The sequence below is a fragment of the Aristolochia californica genome, unplaced genomic scaffold (genome assembly GCF_029961685.1).
Source record: "Aristolochia californica isolate CCGP_79_NKW_82.1479 unplaced genomic scaffold, dmAriCali1.0.hap1 SCAF_1, whole genome shotgun sequence".
In the NCBI taxonomy this organism is placed as follows: domain Eukaryota; kingdom Viridiplantae; phylum Streptophyta; class Magnoliopsida; order Piperales; family Aristolochiaceae; genus Aristolochia; species Aristolochia californica.
In genome coordinates, this window is record NW_027181770.1 from 59,889,562 (window position 1) to 59,900,361 (window position 10,800).

The window sequence follows — 10,800 nt, forward strand, 5'->3', positions numbered from 1 at the left end:
AGGGCAAAAAACAATATGTGGTTAGATAAGATAATTAAAATTGCTTCACTCTTTTTAGTCATTCTGGTAGTGGAAGTGCTATCACTCCCCTCATGTTTAAAGTGTGTATAGCATATACTAAGCATTAGTTGACATGAAGGCATTGTATTATTCGTAATATAAGCGCTGTTAATTAGACCACTTTGGCTTGGTTAATGGTGGGAGCTTGCTCTGGTAGCAGTTTATCCAGTTGGGATTCTTGGTCCAACAAAGATAGCAGGATTAAGTCAGTCACTCTATTTCCACTGTCCAGCCTTTGATATCCTCCACAAGACCCATCTGAATGCTTGTTAGACGCCTGTAAAGGGTCTGAGAAACAGTTCCAGCTCCTGTTCTGTATTCTATTCTGCATCCAGTCATTTAGAAACAGTATAAGCATATAATAACAACGATGCACTAATGTGGCATAAAATGCCACACCAGTGTTCTGTACTACGGTGTTGGCCGGCGATTGGACCTGTTCCTGGTGCTTAATACTCTGTTTAAACTTACCTTTTATCACGGTATGTAATGCTTCCTACCGGAGCAACTACAACTGCAGTTCCTGTGCAGAACGCTTCATCAGCTTCCAGTAGTTCCTCAACTGGTATTGACCGTTCTACGACTGAACAACAATGAGGGAAGAAGATTTAACAATTTGAATGTTAAGCAGTTCAGTTAGGAGAGGTTAGTCCCCCAAATGAATTTTTGAAGTTTAAGTTCATATCAGTCATGTACATGAAAATCATCTTCGCACTTGGTGTTAGTGTTGACGATTTCATGTGCACTGGAAAACAGTTTCCAGTGTTAGTGTTCCAATATGAAAAAAAACATAAAAAATAAGAGAATCCCTAAACCCTTAAAGTACACTTAATTACAACATAATTTTTAAACCCCAAATTAGGTAAAACAACCATTCTACACGAATAAGTTATTTAATGTATAATTAAATATATTAATATATGTATTAATTGAATTAGATATTTGTTTGTGCATTAATATGGTAATTACATGAGCCAATGAAATATGCATATGATTAATTACAAATAATAAATAAATAACGTTATAAATAACAAAAACGAAAGTAACGTTGAGTTATTAATTTATTAATAACATATGATATACTTTAACCTAAAAATAAATAATTTAAGAGAAAAAATTGATCTAATCATAACTTTAACACACTATATATTTGTACATAATATATTTTATGTATTATTAATTAATAATATATTATCACAAAATTTAAAACCATTGGTTTAATTAACTATAACAAACGGATAATTATGCCAAAATAATTTATCAAATATTTATTTTAAAAATATTTTAATTATGACTATTAAATCACTATTTTAATATAGTAATTATAAAATAAATATATTAAATAAATAAAAAATTATTTTATAAATAAATTTTATAAATTAATGATTTTTATGATGATAGTTTAGTTTTTCCTAACTTAGGAAAAATTAAACCATCGTCGTCTTCGTCAACAGCGAGCCAGCGGGCAACGGCGACAGGCCAGTGGGCAACGGCGACGGTGGCGAACAATGCCGACAGAGGCGGCGCTCCGACGGTGCTCTGATGGTACACCGAGAGGGAGAAGAGAGGGAAGTCGAAAAACTCTGCAACAGATGTTCGACCTCTCACACTCTGCCACGGAGGTCGAGAGGGAGAGGAGACGACCGGGGGGAGGGTGTGGGAAGAGAAGTCGTCGCCGAGGGAGGAAGGCCTCCCTCCCTCTCCTCTCCCTCTCGACCTCCGTCACAAAGCCTCTCAATTTCCCGTACTCTACAACGGAGGTCGAGAGGGAGAGGCCGTAGAGAGGGAGACCGGAGACAAGAGAGGGAGGAGAGAGCTCAGGGTTTAGGGAGACAACAGAGGGGCTGCGGGGAAGAGAGAGGGTGTGCGGTAGAGAGAGCCCCGCGCTCGTTTTATGTACATGATTCTCAAAATCGGGCAAAAAGTACTTTCCGCCGTTTACTCTTGGGACATGAAACGAGCTCCCTAACGACTTCAGGACATGAACTAAGTAATACGCATGAAAAAGTGAGAAATGACCTCGTATCCATGATCCCGAGCAATTTCAATGATGCTTTTACGCATGATTGCAGAAAGAATTGTTCCCTCCTTTGATGGAGTTGATACATTGTTATCCTGAAAACAATGACAATTGGTATCAATCTGCTTGCAACTGTAACATTTCTTCGGAGCAGACAAGATGGGAAACCAGTATTTCTTAAATTAAAAAAAGAAAAGAAAATAACATGTAGACCACGAAATGGAAAATTTACGATTCAGCCATGGCAGACTAGGAACAAGTCCACATGTTCTTGTGCTTTTCAAGAGAAAACTACACCTTCACAATGAAGACATTACAGGAAGCAGCTTCTTCAATATTTCTCTTGTTAACAGAGTGAAGGAGGAGCACATCAGAAAATCCTCTCCTTTTAGCCATCAACTGTGCCTTCAAGACCTAAAAACAGAGAATAAGGCCGATTCATGTTCCATACAACTGAAATCAAGTTTAACTTTCTAAAACAAACAGTTTCTGTTGAAACCATTACGCTAAAAGGCTCGAACCTATTAAGAAAACAACCCCACGAATCTTATACAAGGACTGGCCCGGTCGATACAAATAAATATTCCAACACTCCTCCCGCACGGGGAAAACCCGTGGACAAATTCACCGAAAAAACCCGGGACAAACTCCTGGAAAAAACCAGGACAAAATTCGGTGGGAGTGGGGCTCGAACTCGGGACCAACTTGCTCTGATACCATGTTGAAACCATTACACTAAAAGGTTCGAACCTATTAGGAAAGCAACCCCACAGATCTTATACAAGGACTGGCCTGGTCGATACAAATAAATATTCCAACAGTTTCAAAAAGAACACTAACAGATGCATAGTTGCTGATTGTTTTGATAGCTCCGGCGCCACCACGAGTGGCTCGATGAACAAGTTAATGGGCGATAGCCCCTCCTGTACCATGGAAAACCCAAGTCAGCTTTCAATGCCATTGTGCATATCATAACCAAAAGAAGAAAAAGAAGGCAACTATACCTTAAAATAATTCCCAACAGGGGATGCATATATCACGAACATATACTCTGGAGCTGGTGCTAGACCCAGTACTGCCCCACTGCCAAGGAGCAAGGGCCTCAAATACAAAGCACCTTTACCAATTGGAGGCACCTGAAATTTCAATTTTTGTTTAAAACTGTGAAAAGGATGGAGAGAAGACCAAATTATTACCCAGCGTTTATTGGCAATGGCAGTTTGCTTAACTGCTTCCACGAATTGATCAATGGATGTCGCTGACATGCAGAGCATTTTGATGAGAATTCATTGTCACTATTTTCTACATGTCAATAGTCATAATGGGTATCAAATAAGAATAATAATTTTAGTTTATTTGGAGAAAAATCCCTTTTCCTCCTCTCTGCATGCGCTGACGGCCTTAATATCTTAGATTTTACGAAACTACCATCCATGTCAAAGGAATTATAAAATACTCCTTCACTGCTTCTATAAATAACTCGCTCACTCTGGTCAGGTATCGAGTACTCACTCTCTTTGCATCTTCTCTTCGTCCTCGACGTCGTCGTCCTCTTCTTCTTCTTCTTCTTCTTTGTTTGGTTGCAGAGACTACGAGCTGCTTCTTGTTGTTGCGAGTTTTGAGAAGAGAAATAGAAATGACCTGGAACTCTCTGTTTGTGATTCTAATTCCTTTGTGATTCCTTGCGACGCAGATGCAGCTAAAGAACTGCCGCAATAACAACTCCCAATCTGAAAAAATAAAAAATAAATGGGGGTTCAGAAAACATTATTTAAAAATAACATTCGAGGGATTCGTCCAGATTCATCATGCACACCTTTGATATCAATAAAAAAATAATGGAAGAAATTATCATTTGAAATAATAATGGTGTATATTATTAATTTATACTACATAAAATATATCTTATGTTATTAATAAAATATTTTATTTATTTATTTATTATATTCATTACTATAGTTTTTTACTTTTTATTTATCTATTTTTAATAATTAATTAGTGCATAGTTAATTGTCACACGTAAATACTATATTAATTTAGATTAAACTGCCTTCTATCTTAATTTATTAATAAAATATCTTATTTAATTAATTTATAAATTAATATATTTTAATACTACATTAAATAATTTATTAGGATAGTAAACATATTTGTTTAGGTTAATTATCTATTTAAGTATATGATTTATTTTGATATATTTTCCAATAAACTTTACATCTACTAACACCAACCGGTGATTCGTTTATACCATGTAATTCACTTACGCTAGGCAAGTGAAATGTAGAGGCTCGACGGATTACTCTTTGTACGAGCGAATGGACGAGGCACCCACAACTCATCCCCGATGCATCATCCTCACAACAAGGTAGACACAGCTGCGTGTCTTTTGAAAGCATGCAACGCTCTCTCGCAACTCAGAGAAATCCATGCCTACATCTTCAGAACCCAACTCCACCAAAACAACTCTTTGGCCTCCACACTCGTCTCTCTTTACGCCTCTTTCTCTCTGCCTCAGATTGCGCTACTCGTGTTCTCTTTTATCTCTTTTCCCACTCTTTCTCTCTTCAATCATACAATCAGAGCTTTGTCTAGAGCCCCTTCATTTCATCTTCAGTCTATCCAACTCTACCACCGTATGATCGGTAAGGGAATCAAACCTGACAACTTCACGTTTCCTTTTGTGCTCAACTCATGCGCCGGCCTTGCTGATGTTAACCACGCTATGGAAGTTCACGGAAGAGTGACTAAGTCTGGGTTTGCTTCGTTTCTTCCAGTTTCGAACGCATTGATTGATGTGTACGGGAAGTGTGATGCAATTGAACGATCGTACAAGATGTTCGAGGAAATGTGTATCAGAGATACAGTGTCGTTTAATGCCATTTTAAGCGGCCATGCGAGGATTGGGCATGATATGACCTCTGCAAAGAGATTGTTTGAGAGCATGCAGGAGAAGAATGTGATATCTTACAATGCTATGATTGTTGGCTACGTGAATGGTGGAGATTTAGATTCTGCAAGGAATATCTTTGACAAAATGCCCTTGAGGAATGTCGTTTCATGGACAACTATGATTGTAGGCTATACTAAAAATGGTCTGGTTGATATAGCCAGAAGGCTTTTCGAGGAAATGCCTGAGAGGAACTTGATAACTTGGACAGCCATGATTACTGGGTACTCCCAAAATGGGCAGCCTGGTGAAGCTCTGTCTCTGTTTGATAGAATGGTAAAGTTTAGCATTAGGCCCGACCCTGCTACAATGACAGGTGTGATTTCTGCAATAGCACAGTTGGGCAGGCCTGAGCTGGCTAACTCTATCCAATCTTTCATAGAGAAAAACAAAATTGAAAAGAATGAACGAATCCTAACAGCACTGGTGGATATGTTTGCAAAGTGTGGTAACATGCAAGAAGCATGCAGACTATTTGGTGAAATTCCTAAACCTGATGTTTATTCGTATAGTGCAATAATTGCTGGTCTCTCATCACATGGCTGTGGAGCAAAATCTTTAAGTATATTCAAGAAAATGCAAGAGGATGGAGTCGAACCAGATCACATTACGTTTGTGGTGGTCTTAACTGCATGTAGCCATTCGGGTTTAGTGGAAGAGGGTTTAAGACTTTGGAAAGTTATGGTTGAAGATTATGATATCGAGCCAGGGCCCGATCATTTTGCTTGCATAGTGGACATGCTAGGGCGAGCTGGACGACTTGAGCAAGCACATGATATAGTGCAGACTATGCCTCCAGGGGCCCATGCTGGGGCTTTAGGAGCATTACTTGCAGCATGTAAGACATTTTGTAATGTGGAGATAGCTGAAAGTGTGGCAAGTAAGTTGTTTGAGTTAGAGCCTGAGAACACTGGGAATTACATGTTGCTTTCAAATATATACGCATCAGTTGATAGATGGGAAGATGCAATGCGAGTGAGGGTTGAAATGAAGATGCAGGGAGCTAGTAAGCTTCACGGATGCAGTTGGACTGAATTCAACAATAAGGTCTTTGTTTGATGAAGATATGAGTCAAAGGCACAAGAAGACCATCACTGAGGAGCTTTAACTCTCTGGTTAGTGCTACATCATGAGCTTCAAATGCTTCAAGAAACAGGTTTTTACTATTCTCTTTCATTTATCATTCTTGGGAAAAATAATGATGAATTTTTTAATCTTTGAAATATAACTACATGCCATTATCTTGTTGTCGCTTGTGCCACCTTTTTCTTTCTATTTCATTTTTGTGTCCCTTGATTCACATATTTGTTTACTTTGGTTTGAGGTTTACAGAGTGGATACTGTTAGATTGTGGAAAAGCACAACCTACAGATGGTGAGGGTGTGGACATGCCTTTTTCTTTCTATTTCATTTTTGTGTCCCTTCATTCACATATTTGTTTACTTTTGACTTCAGGTTCGCAGAGTGTGAATACTGTTGGATTGTGAAAATGCACAACCTACAGATGGTGAGGGTGTGGACATGGTACGACTGTGATGGATCTGTGGTAAATCAAGGAAGGACAAAATTAGATAAAGGGTATATAAGAGAGCAGCCAGGAGTAGGAACACAAACGAGAAAACAGAGTTGCTTGAGATGGTTTGGACAATTGTTAGAAGGGTTCCTGGAACCAGCAAATAATAGTTGTTCATGTGGCTGACCCCTACGAAGTTGGAACAAGGCAGAAAAAGAAGACGAATTTATTTATGTTGGACTCACAGTTTTACTGCTCTCACGTAATGGAAGTTTTGCTCAAGAAAACTGAATCTATCTCCATTCCGTTCAAGTGTGGCTTTCAGTTCCACTTGCTTTCAGAATATTCGTTAAGTTAACAGGAAATGTGTGTAATATAGTATTCCTACTTAATGAGTTACATAGTATTCTTTTGAGATTAGGAACTCAAGATTACTGAACCAGATTCAATATTCTCTTGCAAGTAGTCATCACAATGATAGTAGTACTTGTCATTGCATCTGCTGCTCCACTCTCTTCTTTGGCTCATAGTCTAGTTCTCGTTTCTTTCAACCAACAGAAAATGATGCAAAATGGCAGGTAACAATCAGGATGACAGAACCTTCACTTCAAAATCAAGGAGAAGGTATTTTTCTCTCTGAATAAATATATATTTTCCCCTCTTTTTCATGGTATTTTTTTGCTGAAAGATTTTGTTATTGTTATTTTATTAACAATATTACTCGCACAAATAACTTTTTTAGAAGTGAAATCACTTTTTATTTGCAAGAAGATTATGTAGATTCTTCGACTAGTATTTATAGATTACGTTCGGTACTGCTCGCGTAACTGCCACTTTCGTCGTCAAGGCGGTGGATATAGCCATCACCGCGGACCTCGGGGTGATGCAACGGCTGCCGAGGATCGTAGGGAACGGGAGTACGGTGGACATGGTGATTTCGGCACGGAGCGTCTCGGCGGCCGAGGCAAAGGCGATGGGATTGGTTTCGAGGTTTTTTTAAAACCGTGAAGAGATGGAGGCCGGGGTTAGAGCCATCGCCGAGGGTAAGCTGGTTCATTTCCCTTGTCTTTTCAGTTTTCCCTACAATGGACTAACAGCGCGCCTTAAAACGTACGAACTGGTTTTAATGGAAGATATTGGGAAGAAGTCTCCCTTAGAGAAAATGGGGATCAAGGCCGTGATTGTGGAGCAAGGACTCTGACTATATCGCAGCTTGGAAATCTGGGATGCTTCTCTCCGATGATTGCAGGAGGCTGTGAAGGCATTTATTCAGGAGAGGAAACCCTTTCCTTAATGGGCGGTGCTCAAACACAAAACACACTAAAATCTTGGCTGCCCCACTATATTGCTAGCTATTTGGACAATTTTTAAGCTCAAGTTAAGCGTAGCAGTAAATAAAACCTGCCTTCTTTCCATCTGAGCATTACTGTTCTTAAAATTTCTGTTGTTCCCTTTTGGATCAGGGAGTGGTTGATACAGTTGTCAGGTTTAAGAGCAAAGACCCCATACCCATGAATCATGAACTAGATCTCAAAAAAGAGGGTTCCTATTGAAATATTTTGCTACTTCATGGCTCAATCAAGGCTACAGGTAAATACCAGCAGGGCCGCTACTCACTGAAGCAGGACGATGATTTCATTGCTAACACGGCAAAGGCTCTGCATGATCTCCGCCCAGTGAGCCAACTCCGGTGGATACTCCTGCCCCTTGTCATGGAACAGCTTCTCACAAGCACTCGGCTTCTCGACCGCCCCACCGACCCCTGCAGCGGCTTTGTCATAGTCCTTAGAATCCAAATACCGAATGGTGTCACCAAGTCCCTTCACAGCATCGGAGTATGCAACCCTGCAGCCATTTCGAATCTCCGCCATTACTGCATCTCCGCCCAACTGGGACAGATGGTCTATGATCCCCGTCGCGTTTGACGACGCATACTCGGCGCCGATCCTGGCCAGATCTGGCACATCCGCGGCCAAACTCCGGGGGTCATACGCAAAAGTGACAATGCAGAACGGCTTGTCCTCGATGCTGTCGCATGTTTTTATGACCAAGTCAATGTTCGCCATCACGGGTCCCTGATAATGACTGTAGAGGAAGAGAGAGACTAACGGGGGGAGAATGAGGTGGTAGAAACTGCAAGAAGCCATTGCTGAAGAAGAAACTCAGAATGAGCAGTTTCGGTGAAGAAGAAGAAGAGAGTCTACGAGTAAATAGGCGCTGGCGTGCTGCTAAACTAGGCAAAAAATTCCATCTCTTAATCACTTTGGACACTTTGGTTTTGATTCCTGATTTTGATTTCAGATTTTAATGAGATTGAAACGATTGCTCATATCTCATTACAGAACGCCAGCAGTGATTTCCAAAACCCATTAAATTCCAGGAATGTTGCCGGACTTAATAGCCGAAAATTATAGGTTTCATTTTAGCCAAAAGCGGTTTTTCCCTCTACTGTAAGATCTCGCTCGACTTAGTTTGACGAGCAATTTATTTAGCCTGATTGCAATAATCTCATCTGATTTCATTTTGAAGACGTTGGCTGTGTAGTAATGGCCGATGGACTACTTATCCACCTTGTCGGTGCCGATGCTGAAGCCATTATTTAACCCAACTAAAAAGACTGGTTTTTGAACCCCGTGACTTTCTAGGTTGGAACTGGAAGTTCAGGTTTTAAAAAAACTCGACCCAAACCCGGTTTAATTCTCCTCTTCTTCTATTGAAGATGAACCCAATTTTTGTGTTTCTGTATATATTTATCAAGGTTTGTAGTCTTTTTGTTTTGAGACGCACAAATGGCTACTGCAAGTTTAGCTCCTTCAAGAGCACAAGTCCTCTCGCTCTTCCGTTCATTTCTTAGAACGGCACGGAATTTCTCTGATTACAATCTCAGGGAATACACCAATCGGAGAACAGTTGACGGGTTTCGGGAAAATCGCAACCTTTCGGACCCCGCATCGATTTCGTCCGCTTTTTCTGAAGGGAAATCCCAGCTTGAGATCGCAAAGAGGCAAGTTTATGTTTATTCTCTCTGCGGTTCAGGAATGAAAAACGTTATGGAGGTGGAGGACCAATGAAGTTCCTATTGTTCGCGTTAAACTGGTATTGCTTCATGGAATTTAGTCGCCATACTCTAGAGCTGGATCTTTTTTGTCCTGTTTTCTTATTCTACGGATTTTCGCATTACTGGGCCGTCAAACTAATCGGATCGATGGAGTGTAATTCTACTTTATACTGATGCCCTTCCTCTTGGCCGCTTTGGCTGCTAAATTCGCACATTTATTTTTCATAGTATACTGATGCTTATCTAACAAAACATGATCTTTGTGGATTTCGTTCTCAATTATTACTATGCTTCTCGCGGTGATTTTTTAGGTTGGCGCGACAACTTCATGGTTTTTTCAATTAAACAAAAAAAGGGGTGCGTGCAATCCCATGTTGGGAAGCGTTTGGTAGAATTGTCGTTTCTAGGTTTTGTTGGTGAGGTTTATTGGTTGGTCTTGATACCTAAACCGTCTCTAGGTTTTGTTGGTGAGGTTTACTGTAATTCGATTTTCCAAAATAATTTTATTGGAGTACCAGGTGGTTTAATGAATTTGTTATTGTTGGGGGGATATGCTTTGATCTTTTTCTCAGGTTTGTTAAACAAAGAGAAATACGTAGCCAGAGTTTCAGATAGTTGATTGGAGTCTAGGACGGTTCTTTTGCAGTTTCTTTGATATTGCAATTTTTAACTTTGAACATTGTTTTGGTCTATGTAGAGGCTACTATAAGGTTTTGATACTGAACTGAAAATGCACTTGCTCAACTCATTGTAGATGCTCGTCAGAATTATATTGCTAAATTTAGTTGATGGATCTCTGAATTGTTGATTTATTTGTGTCCTCCCAATAGTTTTGCCCCCAGATTTTAAAATTGGGATTTTTTCTGACACTGGACCTGACTTTTTACTGCTGAAAAAAAATGGCTTTCATTGCTTAAGAGAACAAACTAGAGACAAGGATGATTGAATCCTTAACAGTACAAGGTGAAGGAGTTTCCTACAGCTAGAGAATGACATGAGGAGAAGTTAAAACTTGAATTGATTGGTTCTTTTTGTCTTTTTGGATTGGGGAACTATATAAAGCTTTTCAGGAGTTTATTTAGTACACTGGGCTTATACTTCTATTTTTTTTTTTCTGTCTGCCATTTTAATGACAGACAAGTTCTCCAGATTCAAAGAAATTCTAATGAAAGATAATTCTTGGAATTTTGATCTTTTTTTTT

General features: G+C 39.5%; 3 protein-coding genes across 6 annotated transcripts; 1 reads left to right on the forward strand and 2 right to left on the reverse strand.

Moving 5' to 3' along the window:
* Positions 1-270: 270 nt before the first annotated feature.
* LOC137949731 (branched-chain amino acid aminotransferase 1, mitochondrial-like) lies at positions 271-3,354 on the reverse strand. Its single transcript, XM_068795894.1, has 7 exons — positions 3,277-3,354; positions 3,085-3,216; positions 2,863-3,003; positions 2,378-2,494; positions 2,058-2,175; positions 532-643; positions 271-385 (listed from the first exon to the last, which is right to left on the reverse strand). Exons 1-7 carry the CDS (start codon positions 3,352-3,354, stop codon positions 271-273), a joined length of 813 nt encoding a protein of 270 aa, XP_068651995.1.
* Positions 3,355-4,365: 1,011 nt separating this feature from the next.
* On the forward strand, positions 4,366-7,158 carry LOC137953654 (putative pentatricopeptide repeat-containing protein At5g37570). 4 transcript variants are annotated; one of them, XM_068801114.1, is made up of 3 exons: positions 4,366-6,183; positions 6,360-6,401; positions 6,483-7,123. In XM_068801114.1, exon 1 carries the CDS (start codon positions 4,425-4,427, stop codon positions 6,084-6,086), a length of 1,662 nt encoding a protein of 553 aa, XP_068657215.1. In that variant the 5' UTR covers positions 4,366-4,424; the 3' UTR covers positions 6,087-6,183; positions 6,360-6,401; positions 6,483-7,123. The 4 variants fall into 4 exon arrangements, with proteins under 4 accessions (XP_068657215.1, XP_068657223.1, XP_068657231.1 ...); XM_068801122.1 differs by having other exon boundaries at positions 4,366-6,142; XM_068801130.1 differs by lacking the exon at positions 6,360-6,401 and having other exon boundaries at positions 7,119-7,158.
* Positions 7,159-8,153: 995 nt separating this feature from the next.
* Positions 8,154-8,606, reverse strand: LOC137949738 (putative invertase inhibitor). The gene has a single exon (XM_068795905.1). It carries the CDS (start codon positions 8,604-8,606, stop codon positions 8,154-8,156), a length of 453 nt encoding a protein of 150 aa, XP_068652006.1.
* Positions 8,607-10,800: the final 2,194 nt, after the last annotated feature.

What these genes read in the sequence shown, in the direction of transcription:
- LOC137949731 (XM_068795894.1), bottom strand. Translation starts at nt 3,354, where the DNA reads ATGCTCTGCATGTCAGCGACATCCATTGATCAATTCGTGGAAGCAGTT. An exon ending in GTAATGTCTTCATTGTGAAG is followed by an intron (nt 2,176 to 2,377) that starts GTGTAGTTTTCT and finishes CATTGTTTTCAG; the next exon opens with GATAACAATGTATCAACTCC. An exon ending in ATTACATACCGTGATAAAAG is followed by an intron (nt 386 to 531) that starts GTAAGTTTAAAC and finishes GACTGGATGCAG; the next exon opens with AATAGAATACAGAACAGGAG.
- LOC137953654 (XM_068801130.1), top strand. Translation starts at nt 4,425, where the DNA reads ATGCATCATCCTCACAACAAGGTAGACACAGCTGCGTGTCTTTTGAAA.
- LOC137949738 (XM_068795905.1), bottom strand. Translation starts at nt 8,606, where the DNA reads ATGGCGAACATTGACTTGGTCATAAAAACATGCGACAGCATCGAGGAC.